General features: G+C 41.4%; 1 protein-coding gene across 4 annotated transcripts in view; it reads right to left on the reverse strand.

Moving 5' to 3' along the window:
* Positions 1 to 19366, reverse strand: part of LOC137421446 (tetratricopeptide repeat protein 39B) — a 130512-nt gene continuing 111146 nt past the window's right edge. For all 4 annotated transcript variants that reach the window (XM_078772760.1, XM_068107521.2, XM_068107522.2 and 1 more), the window contains 6 exons: positions 11353 to 11444; positions 10871 to 10991; positions 9436 to 9544; positions 8256 to 8376; positions 4707 to 4823; positions 1 to 4533 (listed from right to left, as the gene is read on the reverse strand). In XM_078772760.1, the coding sequence (XP_078628886.1) occupies positions 4431 to 4533; positions 4707 to 4823; positions 8256 to 8376; positions 9436 to 9544; positions 10871 to 10991; positions 11353 to 11444 (663 nt within the window). In that variant the 3' untranslated portion in view covers positions 1 to 4430. The remainder of the gene's footprint in view (positions 4534 to 4706; positions 4824 to 8255; positions 8377 to 9435; positions 9545 to 10870; positions 10992 to 11352; positions 11445 to 19366) is intronic.

Below are 19366 nucleotides of genomic sequence, written 5' to 3' on the forward strand. Positions count from 1 at the left end.
TTATTTGCAAATGTTTTATTAAAAGCAAAGGAGACCAATAAGCAGTTGCATAAGATGTAGACAGCGAAACAGGACACATTGAAAGATTATCCATTAAGAATATTCCGACACGTGCACGCAGTATTTGGTTTGGCATTTCACGATCAAGACAATCCAAACAAGAACCATTTTCAATAATACAGAGGAGGTACATTTTACATCGGTCTACTGTAAATGCTAGTTTTCAAACGATAATGGGATAGGGCAAGCCCATCAATAGACAGTATTGTACAAATATGCAGACGATTCTGATCAGAGCTTGCCACATGATCATACAACTCTTTTCAAGACAAAAAGTTACTCAAGATCAACACAAAAACCAGAAGTGCAGATGCAGAATTTACAGTATTCATTTGTGTATAACGTGATGGATTGGCAGGTATGAAAATAGTGGGGAAATTAAATACAATGGCGCACTAAATAGAAGATGTACAAATATGCTTAAAAAGAACAAAACTCAAACTTGTGAGATGATCAAATGAGAACAAATGTATTTAGGCAAGACTGGTCGAGCCTATCCGCAATGATGGCGGAGCAGTGCATTCAAAGCCTTCATTTTAACGGTAGGGTTTCAATATGCATGTAAAACAATGCTCTTGACTTGGACATTTGTCCAAGAAAACAATTTTGCTTCTTTGGCATTATAATCAGACTGCAGTCATATCGACTCAAGCTAATCTTATAAAGCCTAATACGATATTGCGAATACCAACAGTGTGGTTTCTAAATGTCTTGTGAACACATTTACCAGATATTATATAAGCAAAGGAGCCACCAAGAAAAGGCACAATGTGCAACTGAGGCCAAGCGATCACCGATTAAAAAAAAAAAATCTACCGGAGTTGAGACCATTCTTAGCCAAGAGGTTCTTGATAGATATCATCATCTTTTTAACATCTTGTACAATTAAGAAAGAAAGTAATCCTTCGATCATTGAAAAATTCCTCATCGACCACTTTTTCGACACCCGACGGAAATAAGTTGCCAAAGCAATTTGTGTTTCTAATAAATAACCGCAATTCAGGTGTGACATTACAGTCCGGTTACCAAAAATTGATCTACAATCAGGTGACTGAGTGGCAAACAGGTGCGACATGGAAAGATTAAATAATCCGCATGCATCGTTTTGACATTTCCCATAAACCATGTCAACTGACTGTACCCTGTAGTATTGATGACGTAAGAATAAAATAAATAAAATGTCGCCAGATTGTCCAAGAGGAATTTTTTTTTTTTAAAGCCTCACACATAATGTAAATAATGAATGCAAATATTAATGCATGAATGAGGTCCATAATAAAGATACCAGCATGACCAAACAACACCACACTGGTCTCGACAAGAGCAGAATCCAGCTGCCCAATGAGCCGAGAGCAATAATTAATCCAGCAAATCCTTTATCTCCAAATATCCCAAGCAAATTGATGACAGTTCTAGTGTACGAGGTAACTCCTTCTGGACAATGATGCAGTGTAACGAAGTCTTGATACCATTTGGAGATTATGAGCTCCTCTTCTTGAAGGAACAGTACAATCACCCCTCCTGATTAAAAACACCTGTAAATGTGCGGCGGATTCTACTGAAGATCATCCAATGTATAATAAAGGAAATCTCCAGTAAAACCACAGATCCTGACATTATGTCTAAAAAATAATAATAAAAAAATTAGGGGTGGGGATGGGAAGGGTGTGAGATTTGCAAATCGGAGATTGGCAAATCCAACACCTAATGCTGCTATGACGCAAACACTTCCAAACTAAAGATTGTTACTATTTAAAAGAAGGAAATTTAACAACTAAATGTATAAGTTCACAAAGAAAATTAGTTACAGTAAACATCAGAAGGGCACTGGTAGAGTGCAGAATCACCTCCAGGCCGAGGCTGAACAGTGTACATTTTGCATCTCACTCCTGAAAGGCTGGATCTGCATCCGGACCATTCGACCTTGTCACACACCAAAATATAATCGGCTTGTTCTTGTCGCCTAATCCACTCGTCCCCCAAGTTTAGTCATAATTCCTCCACAACCTTTAAAAAAATATCATGTTATATAATCGCTTTTTGCCCGATCTCTCAATGGTGAAGAATCAAACTAAAAATTAAATAATTCTCGTATCCGAATCCGTATTCTGATCTTCACCAAAATCTAATCAATTCGTCAGTGTCACACCCAACCTTTCCACTAAGTTTCATCCGAATCCGTCCATAAGTTTTTGAGATATCCTGGTCACAGAAACAAACATACAGACGGCCAGGGTGAAACCATAACCTCCGTCCACCTTCGGCGGCGGAGGTAATGAATGAACCACCAAGTAGTGTTCATCCAGAACTGTGCAGGAATTGTGGAACTGGTGCTTATCCTCCCAAGGAGGGGACAGTGGGAACTACCTGACTACAATATCCAGATGGGGAGACTTAACATCGTTTTCATAAACAAATCAGCAATAATGGAGGCTCAGGTCTGACATTTCAACGAAGACCACTTGATTGTTGAACCGTCGGACCTCAGCCTTTCCTCTTGGGAGGTGATGTTATAATTGATGGTGGGATCGAGAGGGTAGGGGGATACACAGAGACAAAACACGGGATTTTCAAAATGATGGAATTTGCTCCAGAATGCTCTGTGAGCAGGCGCAGAAACTGCTAGCAACAGCAGCAATAAAGGCAAGCTAACGTGTATAATGCGTGCGAGATAACGACTGTTAGCTAAAATTCCTCCCAAAGCTTCTAAAATAAGTCGAAAAAACTTGGAGAAGTTCCCTTAGAGAAAGTGGTGTGCCTCCACATAAATAAAGAGTTGGAGAACTTTCTCAGCTCGCCGACAGGGCTGAGATCTTACAGCTGCCTGTACTACAGAATCCTGACGATGTGGACCAGTGCAAGGCCCGAATAACTGCGGACGGGCGTGTTCTACCCAAACTCTCGATGATCATTGCCATTGAATGGAATATGAGCCTCTGGGGAGTGTCCCCTGTGAACATGGCAGGTTTGACAATTTACTTAATGGAAGTCTGCGATTAGGAAAGATGATGCTGTGTGTCATTACCAAAAGAGCAATGGCTACCGACCCTTCGAGAAAAGACATCTTCACGATGTGGAAATATGCACAGATTGTGCCAGCTATATTTACTTGACGGCCTGATATACCAGGCAGACTTCCCTGAGGGAAACACCGTATCTGGTTTGGGTACTTCCTAACAGATATGGGAAGGTCATATCTGGGGCTTCTGAATGCACAGGGGAAGTTTGGAAATCAACTTTTAAAATGATATTTACTATTAATCACATTGGGGGAGTTGAAGAGGACAACGGAGGAGGGAGCGATGACAATTGTTATAAATATACTTTTTGTTTGGTTCCGGGGTCACAAGGGAAATTGTACTAGATTTTTGCATTAATTGCCAAAAAAGGAGAAGTGTCCATGTGTGTGTGTGTGTGTGTGTGTGTGTGTGTGTGTGTGTGTGTGTGTGTGTTAGTGTGTGTGTGTTATATCCACTGCTGCCGCTCACTTGTACTAACAGGAAATGGTAGGAACTCGACACCTCACATCCATGGATATTTCCCGGATTTCCAATATTCTCACGAGTCTGATTTGCATCCAGGAACAGAACAATTATGGTTAACCATCTTGGGATTACCATTCCTTCATCTAAATGCTGAAAATTTGTTGCAAAGTTGAGCGTTAGCATTCATACATCATTTTGAAAGTCCCGTATTGGTCAAAGCATAAAGCAAGGATGAAAGTTATGCTTCGTTATCCATTACGGACATGTTCAGGCATGATATCATTTTATGGAATCAGGTCAAAAGAACCGATAAAAATTGAAAATAAAATAAAAGGTGCCACTTTGTGTCATGGCGCTCCACTTATATAATTATACCACGATATTAAACTTACATTTGTACCAGAGTAAAGCAGCTATGTCCTGAGGTTCGACCACTTGCAAATGCTCCTGCCCAATGACCGGAGATAATTGTGCCGGTATGTCACCAATTGTAAAGCACAGCGCCCTGACTCTATTTCCAGACCCTCAGACTTGGAGTCATGAAGACACCCATTTGAGCACCTCATAAAATAAAATAAATTTTAAAAATCTAACAATCATACAAAACATGTTTGGGAATACAATATATGCACTGAAACGCCTCGTAAGTTAATACAGCTCGATGGAAATAAACAAAAAGGAATCTTCTTCTTTTTGTATAATCTTCTATTCAACTCTCAGATCGATGAGGAAGAAGCAACTGAGAGAGAGAGAGCGAGAGAGACTGACAAGAGCAGAACAAGGAGTTGGTAGTTGCTTTGTCGTGGCATGTGCCAAATGGTAATGAAGAGCCCAAAGAAAATACATAGATGGAAAGTGTATGGAAGAGAAGGGTAAAGATGCAAGTTACGAAGTGGCTCCATTTGTTCCACCATTTCCCAATGATGCAAGTGTTGCGTGTAAGCGGAAATGGATCCGAGACTCCATGGAGTAGTTCTTGTAACCGTTTCTGTAAATGACAGGTGGAAGAGATGCGAAAAAGCTGATGAATTTAGGAAGACGGCTTGGATGCATTCAAATGATAGCAATTGATTCTGATCTTTCAAAAAATTTGTTGCCACCTTATCCTATAACACAGCCTCTCTCTCACCACTGGAACTTGTGTATGAGTTTGGAAGTTACCTGGCGAGGAGCAGATGCTTGCGTGCTTCTTCAATGTTTCCTTCAATCTCATGAAGGGAAGCAAGCTCAAAAAGGGCACACGGCACCAGGTAATGATCGTAGCGAATCTGTGCCTCACTGTATCAAAAGAGATGGGACAGGGACACAGATGCCCAAATTGTTTTAGAGTAAAAAATAAATAAATAAATCTAGAACCACCACTCAAAAATGGTCATAAAAGTTTACAAACCATAGCACTACCAGTAGAGACCGTACTACCAGAAGTATTCTTCTTCTTCTGTTGTTTTCAGCACAAGGCTGTGGAGTAGCATCATTGGCTGAGGGTGTGGCTCTGCTGCTGATGCAATGCCCTCTATAGGTCAGGGCAGGAATTTGTAATTACTCTGCGCTTGCGAAGCGAAAAGCAGGGTTCGGCATTCGGTTGCGTACGTGTGCCGTGTCTGAATTTTAAAAATTCATTTTCTCGGCAACCGTTGGTCCGATTGGCATGACATTTTACCATAGGAGTGCCTCCGCCTGTATCATTTTTTTTGTGAATATAATGACGTCATAGGTCACGTAGTACGGATGCAATCTTGGAAAAACGTTACACCTCTATATCTCCCAAACTGCTAAGTGGAAAAAAATTGAAACATGGCTCATTGTAAAGAAATCCATATGGGGAATAGGTGTTAACGTTAACGATGACGTCATTGGTGCCATAATTATGACGTCATAATTCGAAAGCGACAACGCTTCGTCTGATCAGTTTGAAATGTATTGAGCGTGATCTATGCAACAATTATATTAGAGAATATAAATTTATGATGTCATCGCTCACGTGGTCTGGCAGCCATATTGGATCAAAGAAAAAAAATGTTCAAAAACAGAAGAGTTGGCTCGCAAGAAGTTGACTGCGCAGGGTAAGTATTCTATGAGTACCATCCAGCTTGTTGATGGTGCCAGTGATAGCTCGCCTACTCTTTGCGAAGGACACAGTGGGATCTTTAACGTCCACTAATGAATGCTGGCAGATGGGACTCCCAGTTTACGTCCATTTGAGGGGCGGCACACACATTGACGAGTCACCCCGCCTGTGAAGCACTGGAATGACAGTTTATAGGTGGGTCGGGATTCAAACCCAGGCTAGACAGCTTAGTGGTGATTGCATGTACCCGTAGACCATGCTGCCAGGGCTTCTGCAAATTAGTACGGACTAAATAAAGATTTTTCCATAAGATCATCACGAATGGTGCAAAGCATTTCATTCTTACCTCGCGCACAGCACGGGATCCTGTTGGCTTTTGTACATTGCAATTACATCTTGATTTAAAATTTTACTTTGTTTATCAAATAATTCCTGATTTTGCCTTTCATGGTCCTTGCTCATAATTTCATAAATTAATCATCAAAAGTGTGTTGTAAAGAAAGCTTTATCTATGTGAAAAATGCAAGTTCGTACAAAGTGCGACTTTAAAAGAAAACCTCGAAAGGACAATCTCTGAATGAGCTGCTGAAAGAAACTCCGACATCAACTGCTTACAGGGCGAGTTCGCTCCAGGGAACACACAGGAAACTGGAGGAGGCCATTTGGCTCATCATGCCTGTGACATATTCACGCGAGCACTCCCACCTAGTGCAGGTGGTGCCAATTATGCAAGCCAAAGTGGAGAATTATACCAGATGCCAGCATACAATGACCCAAACTAGTGGTGTTGATAGAGCACAAGCACAATGAGCCAAATGGCCTCTCCTGTTTCAAATTTCCTTGTGTGTATATCCTTGCGTGATATCTTTTAAAAGAGACAAAATCATTTGCAGATAGGAAAGCGAGCCTTATGCCGCTATGCTAAGAATGCCAGCCTACAAGATGCAGCTCACCTGATGCCACGATGGGAACGGGAGTCAAAACTCAAAACCCAACCCCCATAATACAACTTAACTCATTCTTCATGTTACTTCTTCCTTCACTCATTCTTTATCCTTTTCCTTCTCACTTACTTAAGTAATTTGCTTGCTATGTTCAAAACCTTTAAATGACATTTTAAGATGATTCATTCAAGGGGGTCGAATCTGTGGGTGATCTGGGGCTCCCGCAACCTGGGGGAGGGTTATTAGAAAGTGTGCAGCACCCACGAGCCTTGAACCTTTTTGTTTTCTTCTTCATCTCTAATCTACCATATAAAAAAACAATGTCTGTTTGTGTGTTTGTACTGCTGTCTGCCCCCCTTCATAAGGGCGATTTGAGTCGGGTCTTTGATCTAAAGGCCAATCTTTTAACACGAATATGTGTTCACTGCGGTCTATTTTTTGAGGATAAAACAAACTCGAAAAATATTTTCTATAAAAGAGTAATTGTGTCTCTTTTATTGGAATTGTAGATGGTGGCTTGCAAATCAAGTCTCAAGGGTGGTGTACAGAAGCGTTAAAAAAAATACAGGGCGCAAGGAGGTGAAATTTGCTGCGCTTGATGTGCAACGTGCTCAGAGTAAAACGAGTCTTCATTGACATCCGTAGGATGTCTAATAAATAAAGATACAAGCACATCTGATACTAGGCCGAGGCTTCAGACTTTGGCACGCTCGCGAGGCTGCACCGTCGAATAAACTGTTCCAACCTGTCATTTTCGATGGGCGTGAAAATGTGACGTCATTTTCGATGGGCTTTTTACGAGTTCCTTATAAAGGAGGTGTGTGTGTGTGTGTGTGTGTGTGTGTGTGTGTGTGTGTGTGTGTGTGTGTGTGTGTGTGTGTGTGTATTAAACTAGGAAATCGTTTTGATGTAGAAAAATGGGTAATACCTCGATGGAAGCGTCTCCCCGATCTGGGAATGTCATATACATTTCTGGGAGGGGAGAAGCGCTTTCGATTTCATGCAGGTTTGCAACTGTTTTCAGCACTTTACAAACACAACACACACTGCCATGAGATGTCTCATATTATGAAAGTTACATTTTAGCAATTTTTTTTTTAATCCCAGGGGTGGCATTACTTTTGATTCTATGGAAACATTTGAGGCCTGGCAATGATGTGGCAATATTTATTTTGAAGGTATGTCACCAATTGTCACCTAATCCTAACCTCCTAGTTAAACACCAAAAACCCTGCATAATCATAGCACACCACCTTTTTGTTCCCCTTTCTTTCCTGCCTTGGAACTACATCTCATACCACATCATACCACATCATACCACATCATACCATATCATACGATATCATACCACATCCCTTTCTGTGATATTTTCTTCCGATTAAACTCCACCTCACCCAACCCAAAGGTTACTGTATTTTCTCCCCACTTTTTTCCATGCCATTTCCCTTACCATTTTTGTGCACCTGTGGCCTCACTGCCAGTTTGTGACCTTTTAAACTCTATCACCTTGCTCTCTCATGAGCCTTGATCTTGGGCATAAAAAAACAGTAATAACACAAACAGGTCATTTTAAATGTTGCATACATTAAAATGATGTGCATGTTTTATCCATGAAACGTTGGCTACATAAGACAGGTGCTCACGAGATACGATTTTGACAGTACATTTGCGTCAAGGTGAAGGAGTATCCCTGCTTACCTCTGGCACACTGCGTGGAAGCACAGCTCGGCCTGCAGCAGACGTCCGGCGTGCCTTAAACAAACTCCTTTAAGCAGCTGCAGCAGGGCTGTATCGTCGGGTAATAACACGTCACGGGCAGCTACGGGAAGGAAAACATTGCATTTCTCGATAAAACAAGATCTCCACCATGCAATTAATTTTTTTTGTATTATAATTGATTAACCATTAAATTATTATCATTAAATTATTAAATAAATTATGATAATAATAATTATAATAATAATAATATTATAAATAATATAATTATAAATTAATAATTATAATATATTAATATATTATAATGATAATCTTGGATCTTGGATCTTGGAGACGGCGTGAAGCTGGAAGGTGTGAAAACATTTTGCTACCTCGGAGACATGCTGAATGGAGAAGGTGGATCAGACTCGGCAACGGTTGCTCGAGTGAGATGTGCATGGAAGAAGTTTCGGGAACTGAGTGGCGTGCTGATGATGAGGGGAGTGTCGTTGAAGCTGAAGGGAAAGGTGTATGCTGCATGTGTGAGAAGTGTTATGATTTATGGGAGCGAGACATGGGTAATGAACGTAGAGCAGCAACGAAGGCTGGAAAGGGTGGAAATGCGAATGGTTCGGTGGATGTGCAGAGTATCGTTGAGAGAGAGGAAGACAAATGATGAATTGCGAAAGATGATGGGAATAGAGCCTGTGATTGATGCTGTGAAGAGGAACAGGTTGAGATGGTTTGGTCATGTGTTGAGGAAGGATGAAAGTGACTGGTTGAGAAGAGTGATGGAAATGAATGTAGAAGGAAGTAGAGGACGGGGAAGACCGAGAAAGGCTTGGCTAAAGATGGTCGAAGAAGAAATGCGGGCAAGGGGGTTAACAAGGAGAGATGCAGAAAATAGAGCAAAATGGAGAAGATTGTCATGGCAAGGCTAACCCCCGCTCTAGCAGGGAAAATGGCCTTAAAATGCCTGTTGTTGTATAATATAATAATTATAATTATATGTTAATATTATAATATATTAACAATTATAATTATAATAATTATAATCATTAAATTATTAGTAATATCATTATAATTAAATGCATTTGTATTTAATTTGTAGCTGTAGAACCAATTGGATGACAAGATGGGATATGCGAGAGGAGGGAAAACCTGGAAGAACCATTGAGCTTACAGCGTGCCTGTAGTGAAACCTCGGCCTCTTCAATAACAAAAAGCATGCGATCGATGAGGTCTGGGCGTTTCCCCACAATGCAAAAAGCATTCCAAAGGTACATCATTTCCTGCATGGGAGACATCGGCAAGTCGGATCGCAGAACAAAGCAAATGAAGACGAGAGTGTCTGGGAGAGACATGCAATGTTGTATAGCTTGAAAGGACATCTTGTGACCAATGAGGGATGATTTAATTTGTTATTCAGGAAAGAGGTGACTTTGCAACCTTAATCAAAATGGTGTCAGCATTTCAGCAGCAACAAGATCATATTGAAGCTAAGCAATGCCGGATTGAGCGCACGCACACACACACACACACACACACACACACACACACACACACACACACACACACACACACACACACACACACACACACACACACATGTGAAAGAAACTGGCAGACATGTACATATTAACATTCAATTTTAGGGCGTGGCTCACCTCGGCCTTGAAGACACAGTCAAACTCAAAGAAGCGGAAGAAACACTTAGATAACTGATAAATAATACGCAATCGCAAGTCACAGGGCATCTTTCGCATAAAGGTCTGGACATGTCTCTTAAATGCAAAGCAGAAGCGAATGGGTTCCTGGATAGTTCATTACCTCCGCCATCGAAGGAGGATGGAGGTTATGTTTTCACCCCTGTCTGTTTGTCTGTGAACAAGATATCTCAAAAAGTTGTGGACTGATTCAAACGAAATTTGGCAGATAGGCAGCATATGTGACAAGGACGAGATGATTAGATTCTGGTAAAGATCCAGATCCGGCTAGTATTTTTAAAAAGTGATTCTTCACCATTGGGAGATAGGGCCAAAAATGATATAGAGCAGGATATCTCAAAAAGTAGTGGACGGATTTGGACAAAAGTTGATGGATAGTTTGTTTGTGGAACAAGGAAGAATCGATTTGATTTGGAGAAGATCAGAATACTGGCAATATCTGGCAAAAAGCGATATATAACATATTTTAAAAAGTTATGGACGAGTTATGACGAAACTTGGGGAATGAGTTGGTTATGTGACGACAACAAGCTGATTATATTTTGGTTCAGGTCCGAATCCAGATCCGGCCTAACAGTGGGATACAAAACGTAAACTGTTCAGCCTGGTGGAGGTGTGCCCTCTACCGAGCGCCCTTCTAGTTTATGTGATATCAAGCATAAATGTTTCCCGGTCGCTGGTGTGCAGAAATAGCTTCAGCAACAACATGCTTTTGAGTGAACATTATGCACCTTGAAAAATCTGCCATTTTAGCTTTTTTTGAAAACCTTGAAACGATTCTTGAAAATCTTTTCTTTTTTTAATCTTGAAACGCTGACATTAAAAAAAGACTTTCTTCAATTTCACAAGTTATTCCTAAGCATATTCAGCTACCATTCTCCCCATGCTCACCAATGCAGGTAGTATCAATTTTGTGGGATCTGCGCTGAGATAACGACGCGATTTCCTCACTGCAAACTTCTCCATTGGAATGGATTTCCCCGCTATCTTTTGCAGCAAGCCCGGAACTTGTCTGACAGGAAATACATTAAGATGTACGAGACATGATGAGAAAGAGGAGATGGCAGAGACCTCATCAGGTTATTGCCCATGGACCATTAAATCCAAAAAGGGGCAGTGGGCAATGGTCACACGGTTTTGCAAACGTTTTGATCAATAACAACTTTGAACAGCACTTGTTTGGGACTATCTATATATTGCCAACAGTAAGACAAAACACGTTTTTTCCAAGCTTGACTCTCATTAGCAGCTAAAGTCATGCAGGACACCATGGATGCAGGGGAGTGAAAATCACAAGAAGCTTTATTCACAGAGATGAGACGCGTGAACGGGAAGATAACGAAATGTGAAATGTATGTACGACAGAGTAACACCTGAATAGTTCTTCTGGTTGTTCACCTGCTGCCCTCTGCTGCTCAGCAGACATTAGGCTCAGGAATGCTGCCTTTTGATAGATGTAAGTTGCCTTGAAAAAAAGAAGAAACGCACACAATTTATTTACACGATTCTCCATTTTAATGACCCTTACGAAAATCCCGATACTCAGCCAATGCGCGCATGTCATCATGGCCCGATACCAACATGTAATCCATCGCCTACTGAAGGAATGCACTCAATATATGCAATAGTGCCTCAATAAGTTGGAAGTTGTTGGGCCATATTTTTAAGGCCTATGCTGCCAATGTGCAAACATATATCGAAGCACATTCCATGTACGAGCACGCAGCAACTAGAAAATATTCCTTGGATTGTGACCACAATATTCCTCATTGTATTGGCTTGTTTGGGATAGGAAGAATGCCTTTGAGGTATGCGCACCCACACAAATGAGCTGTCAGAACATCAGTTTCTTATTTATCTAACGTGACACTTGTTACATATCGGGTCTTTCAACAAACTCAGGCTACTTGTCAAGGTGCATTTTGGTTTAAGGTAATTAAAATCATCTTGCATAATATCCTATCAACATCAAAAGACATCACAGTGTGAAAGTTTGGAATTTAAAACTCACTCCAATAAGAGTGTTCAGAGAACACATTACCCTGTGCCGTCTTGAGAAACAAGCGGCAAATTTGATTGGTTGTTGTGATGTGAAATACAACAACAACAACAGGCATTTTAAGGCCATTTTCCCTACAAGAGCGGGGGTTAGCCTTGCGGTCCCCATGACAATCTTCTCCATTTTGCCCTATTTTCTGCATCTTCCCTGGTTAACCCCCTTGCCCGCATTTCTTCTTCGACCATCTTTAGCCAAGTCTTTCTCGGTCTTCCCCGTTCTCTACTTCCTTCTACATTCATTTCCATCACTCTTCTCAACCAGTCACTTTCATCCTTCCTCAACACATAACCAAACCATCTCAAACTGTTTCTCTTCACAGCATCCATCACAGGCTCTTTTCCCATCATCTTTCGCAATTCATCATTTGTCTTCCTCTCTCTCAACGATACTCCGCACATCCACCGAACCATTCGCATTTCCACCCTTTCCAGCCTTCGTTGCTGCTCTACGTTCATTACCCATGTCTCGCTCCCATAAATCATAACACTTCTCACACATGCAGCAATTGCAGCATACACCTTTCCCTTCAGCTTCAACGACACTCCCCTCCTCGTCAGCACGCCACTCAGTTCCCGAAACTTCTTCCATGCACATCTCACTCCAGCAACCGTTGCCGAGTCTGATCCACCTTCTCCATTCAGCATGTCTCCTAGGTAAAAAAATGTTTTTACACCTTCCAGCTTCACGCCGTCTCCAAGATCCAACTCAACATTTCCTCCATCTGCAGCTCCCTCTGTGCACACCTTACACTTGAATGTAGCTGCCACACTGGTTAGTGACCCTCTCAAACCACTACATTTTTGATGAACCCACTCAGCGCACATTGTACATTGAATGGAATTCACTCCGACACCCTTCCTGCACACAGCACACGGCCACTTCCCAGTTCTTTCCACCTCCCCACATGCTTTACCACTTGCCATCACCTTCGTTTTTCCGATATTCACCTTCAGACCTTTTGTCTCCATACATTCCTTCCACTTGTTCATCTTCTCCTTCAGTCCATCCATACTTTCTGCAATCAACACCAGATCATCTGCATACAACAACTCCCACGGTAAACCCTCCTTTACATTCCGAGCCAGCACCTCCATCACAGCTACAAATCGTAGTGGACTTAGTACCGACCCCTGATGCACTCCCACCTTCACCTCAAACTCACAACTCTTCCCGTCCTTCATCCTTACAGCTGTGCGAGCTCTTTTGTACATTGCCATCACTACTCTGATCAACCATTCCTCCACTCCTAACTTCCTCAATGCCCATGTCACTACTTCACGTGGAACCCTATAGAATGCTTTCTCCAGATCAACAAACCCAAGAAACAACTTCTTCCTCTTCTCCATGTACTTCTCCTGCAACCGCCTCACATAAAAAGCGCGTCTGTCGTTTCTCTTCCTGGCATAAATCCAAACTGCATTTCGTCGATCTTCACTTTCTTCCTTGTCCTCCTCGCCAACACCCTTTCCAATACCTTCATTCCATGCTCCAATAACTTTATCGCTCGATACGAGCCACAGTCCAGAGGGTCACCTTTCCCCTTGTATAGAGGGACGAGGGTACTCAGTTCCTGTGAAATGCTGTAATATTTTATCCAAGTACTGATAAATGGAAGGGTGTTCAAAGTGCCAAAAAGGCAATTTGTGTTCTGCAGTGTTGAAGTATAATTCAATTGAAAAAAAGAAGGGAAAGGATTTTAAAAGTTGTAGAATTTTTTTTGGAAGTTTACCGCTGTTGAGGTAGCATCTTTTACAACACCTTGCTTAACACTTTACATTAGTTTTGCGTGCCTGTTGTTTATGTCCTTTATGACGTCTTTAAAAACAATTTTGTTTTGTGACTTTCAATTTTGTTTGACTGCCAGAGAGGCAGACAGAGTAAAAAAAAATCGCACCCGTGTCTGAAGGTAGCGGTTCAGTTTGGCATTTTTAATATGAAATAGGCCAAGCCTAGAAATGAATGAAATTCATTAGAATTACCCTTTAGAACAATTTAGAATTACCCTTTAGAACCCATAAGAATTACCCTTTAGAATGACCCTTTAGAGTCCCTTAATAATTATCCTTTAAAATTACCCTTTAGAACACTTTAGAATTACCCTTTCGAACCCTTAAGAATTACCCCTTAGAATTACCCTTTAGAATCCCTTAAGAATTACGCTTTAGAATTACCCTTAAGAATTATCCTTTAGAATCCCTTAAGAATTATCCTTTGGAATTACCCTTTAGAATTATCCTTTGGAATTACCCTTTAGAATTACCCTTTAGAATCACCCTTTAGAATTACCCTTTGGAACCCTTTAAAATTACCCTTTAGAACCCTTTAGAATTAGCCTTTGGAACACTTTAGAATTACCCTTTAGAACCCTTCAGAATTACATTTTAGAATTACCCTTTAGAATTACCCTTTAGAACCCTTCAGAATTACACTTTAGTATTACCCTTTAGAACCAAAGAAAAAGAACCACCTTTAGAGGCCATTTTTCCCCGCAGAGCAGGGGTTGGCCTTTTTTGGGCACCATGGTCCCCTTTTTGAAGCAATGGTTTATGGCCGGATGCCCTTCCTGTCGCCAACCCTGTTAGTCACCTCTTGCGACACACAGGGAATTACCAGTGAACTGGTACTCAATTTGCCGACCTCGGAAGGATGACAGGCTGAGTCAACCCCCCCTGGTGTTAATTCAGCGATCCACCGGGATTCGAACCCAGGATCCTAGGATCCCAAGCCGACACCCTAACCGTTAAGCCAACACCAGGCTCAACACCAGAATTACCCTTTAGAACCCTTCAGAATTACACTTTAGAATTACCCTTTAAAATTATCCATTAAAATGACCCTTTAGAATAACCCTTTAGAACCCTTTAGAATTACACTTTAAAATTACCCTTTAGAATAACCCTTTAGAACCAAAGAAAAAGAACCACCTTTAGAGGCCATTTTTCCCCGCAGAGCAGGGGTTGGCCTTTTTTGGGCACCATGGTCCCCTTTTTGAAGCAATGGTTTATGGCTGGATGCCCTTCCTGTCGCCAACCCTGTTAGTCACCTCTTGCGACACACAGGGAATTACCAGTGAACTGGTACTCAATTTGCCGACCTCGGAAGGATGACAGGCTGAGTCAACCCCCCCTGGTGTTAATTCAGCGATCCACCGGGATTCGAACCCAGGATCCTAGGATCCCAAGCCGACACCCTAACCGCTAAGCCAACACCAGGCTCAACACCAGAATTACCCTTTAGAACCCTTCAGAATTACACTTTAGAATTACCCTTTAAAATTATCCGTTAAAATGACCCTTTAGAATAACCCTTTAGAACCCTTTAGAATTACACTTTAAAATTACCCTTTAGAATAACCCTTTAGAACCCTTCAGAATTACACTTGAGAATTACCCTTTACCTTTGGAATTAAACACTGTGGGTTAAAAGGTTTCTTCTTCTTCATTTTTATGGGTAGACGGACACAGCCGAACAATGAAGCGGCTTCTCCGCTTAAAACTGATCTCATTCCTCTTTGCACATGTGCGATCGGGACGAATTCAGAGCCAAAGTAATGCAAAACTACACGTTTGTTTTTTCCGATTCATGTTCCGGTTCGTGTTCAAAATAGAACATTCAATTGAAATCGGGTTGTTCCTCAATCATAAACTGACGTTTGTGGACAGACAGACAAACAAAGTGAACCAAATTATTGCTTAACCCTGCTTTTCACTTTGTGTTGTTGGGGTAAAAAAAAAACAACAACAAAGGAAACAGGCCTCCTACCAAATAGCAGCAAATTAACTATTATAAATAGACACCTGATTCAGTTGCTTTAAATGAAAGAAAAGTTGACTGTAGCCTGCTTGGACTTTTCGTTCATATATGTATGTCTGTATGTCTTTGGTATGGCTGGCAGGAAACCTGAAAGGTATGTGCACCTGCCTTTCAGCTGTCTGGCCGTGATTCGACCTTTGACCCGGCTATAAACTGGCGCCCTGGCGTTTTGCATGCAAGTTAAAGGATGGATGCAAGTTAAAGCGCATTTAAGCTGAGCAATAAATACTGACTTAATCGGATGGTTGAATATATATTTATCCAAACGTGCACAAAATATTTTCGGCAATGCTTTTTGGCAAATTTAGGACAGAAATTTTGACAAAATGCTCCGTTTCTGAGAGATACTGCGTAACACCAAATACCGTCAGAAGCGCTTGTGGAAGTGACGTCACAGCGCCGGTAGACTGTTTTGGTGAAATTTCTGGGGAATTCCCTTTTCTGCTGAAACTGCCAAAATCAAAACTCTCTGCTCACCTTCATTCTTTCATTCCTCTTTTCTTTCATTCCCCCACCCAGCCATCTCCCTTCCACAGATCTCCCGATGTCCCTGTTCTCTACTGTTGTGGTTGTGTGCGTGTGCTTCTCTCTCTCTCTCCCCATCTTGTCTCCCACTCCCTTTATTATATGTTTTATGTGTCCGTTTATGTTTTTTGCGTTTAATATGCTAGCTCTTACATAGTAAGGGAAACATATGAAAATCTGTTAACTAAATTGTTACCAAAAAATTTCTTCACCAATATGTTTGTAAAGGTGTGTAATAACATGTGTTAAAATGTTGAAGGTCAACTCCCGTGGGAAACCCAGAAAAAAAGCTGTTGAATTCGGGTACCGAAAAATATTTTCGAGAATTTTTATTTTTTAAAATCGGCCCTTAAGTAACTTATGAGGGGTCAAATAAGGGTTTTTCATGATTCTGAGTTGATTGTTAACATTTATATTTCACCACAGACACTCCTTTGTGGAAAAATAATTTCTAAATATATCTCATTTTCTACTTTGCAGGACATGGAGTCTAGCAATATGGATGAAGACGTTACTCCACCTGTGCTCAATTGCTTCATCTGTGCACGCTCGGATACACCAGCTGAAAGGCTCATACAGGCAACTCCAAAGGGATACTCAACTTTATTGAAACAAGCAGAAACTGTCGAAAATGTTAGTTGTGGAACGTATGAAGGAGGCTCAAAAGGAAGGAAAACTGAGGTACCACCAGAAGTGTAAAAATGATCTGTACAACAACTTTGTTGCAACCACCAAGAAGTCAGCTCAAGCATCAAAGGCAGAGAAAGAGTCATCAAAGTTGAAGAGAAGACGCACTACTTGTGAGTTCAGTTCATCAACTGGCTGCAGTTCTAGAAGATCACAGTCAGTTGACCTCCTGTATAAGGATGTATGCATTCTTTGCAACCAACCAGCCCAGCTCTACAAAAATAATCCAGCACAAGCTAGAAAGAAATACAGAGTGCCAGATAATTTGACTGCAGATACACTGAAGGCAAGCTTGCTGAAGACAGCACGGAGTCGCGGGGATGACTGGGGCACTGAAGTCACTGGACGCCTGGAAGGGATCAACGACTTGGTAGCAGAAGAAACACTGTACCATTTGCGATGCAAACTTATGTTTGCGAGAGGTGACAGTTTGTCCAAGACTGATGAGGAAGGAAAAAGGAAGAGAGGACAGAGGAGTATTGATGAGGAGCGAGAGGCAGTTTTTATTGAATTCTGCGAATGGTTAGACTCAGAATTAGAGCATGGGGTAATGAACATGGACCAAGTCCATGAAAAGCTGCAGGAGTTTGATCAGTCACCAGAGAAGAGCCTTTCTTATTCAAAGCATTGGCTAAAGATAAAACTTCTAGAGAAATACGAAGACACCTTGTATTTCACAACACAGGAAAGAAGGGCAGATGTACTCTGTCTCAAAGATGGCACCGACAATATTCTGCGAGTGCATCATGCTAATCTTGACCATGGAGATGAGAAGACTCAGATCATAAAGACGGCACTCAAGTTCATATCCAATGATATTGCCTTGATTGATTTAGGTCCAAAGTCATACCCCACCACACACAGTATGACTGACATCGATAGTCAGCTGACACTTGTTCCTGCAAGCCTTCAGATGTTCTTGAGACCGATTGTCAAGACAGACGAAAGAGTAGCCGTTTGGGGGCAGAATTTTATTAAGGCCTGTCGACCTCGGTCTGGAGTATTGCCACACCAAATGGGGCTTGCCATACAACTTGATCATAGATTTGGGTCAAAATGGATGCTCAACAAGTTCCACCGGCTGGGATACACTGAGTCTTACACGGAGACACAAAACTACAAATACTGCTTCCTTAATAGTAGGAGTGGAGATGATGTTCCAGATACTTCTGGCACTCTTGACACCATTGTGGAGGAAACCGATGAACAGATCAATGATGAGGTTGCGGTTGATGCTGCGCTTGAGGATCAATCAGTGATGACAGCCAAAGTGCCAGCCAGTGAAAGTGAATTGTCAAGTAATGATCAGGTGGTCTTTATGGAGGTTGGGGAAACAAACAATGCAGTCACTCAGTTTGTTGGAGACAATATAGATTTAAACATTGTCTCTACCTCCAACAGAGGGTGCAGCTGCACAACATTCACTCCGTGCCTACCTGCAGACCCGGGACTGGATCCTTCTACAGAGCATGTCTCTGAACCCCCAGTGACTATGGATGGACAATAGGTGTGCATGGGTATGAGCCAGTTCCAACACTGGACCCCACGGCTCCTGAGGAGCTATTGCAGTTCACGAGCTGTAATTGTCATGGAGATTGCAGCAACCGGCGATGCAGCTGCAAGAAGAATGGGGTCACGTGCATCTCGGCCTGTGGAGTCTGTAATGGCATTACATGCAGAAACTGCAGTCATGATGTTGTTGAGTCTGAAGAAGACATAGACAATGACTGTTGAAACTTCTGACATTGTGAATGAGAAATAACTCTTGAGTATTATATATGAAAGTGAAATAAAAGCTACTTTGTGTGTAAATGTAAAAGTGAAAATATAAATGTTAACAATCAACTCAGAATCATGAAAAACCCTTATTTGACCCCTCATAAGTTACTTAAGGGCCGATTTAAAAAAAAAAAATTCTCGAAAATAATTTTTCGGTACCCGAATTCAACAGCTTTTTTTCTGGGTTTCCCACGGGAGTTGACCTTCAACATTTTAACACATGTTATTACACACCTTTACAAACATATTGGTGAAGAAATTTTTTGGTAACAATTTAGTTCACAGATTTGTGAAATATCTCATAAAATGCCCTTACTAACACGAGCCTCGGTCTTGTATACAAAAAAATTAATTTGTTTTTGTTGTGGAAGGGGTCGGGAGAGCTATCGCATGCTTTGCAGAGTGCAGGAAAATGTCAGTGCATGAACGAAAGCTGGAACTTGTAGAAAAAAAGTTGGAAACGTTTTCTGGTGAGTGCAATGTAACGGGGCCAAAGCCCGGGCTATGATAGCAAAATGGCCGAA

Source organism: Myxine glutinosa, chromosome 2 (assembly GCF_964187855.1).
Source record: "Myxine glutinosa chromosome 2, kmMyxGlut1.1, whole genome shotgun sequence".
Classification (NCBI taxonomy): domain Eukaryota; kingdom Metazoa; phylum Chordata; class Myxini; order Myxiniformes; family Myxinidae; genus Myxine; species Myxine glutinosa.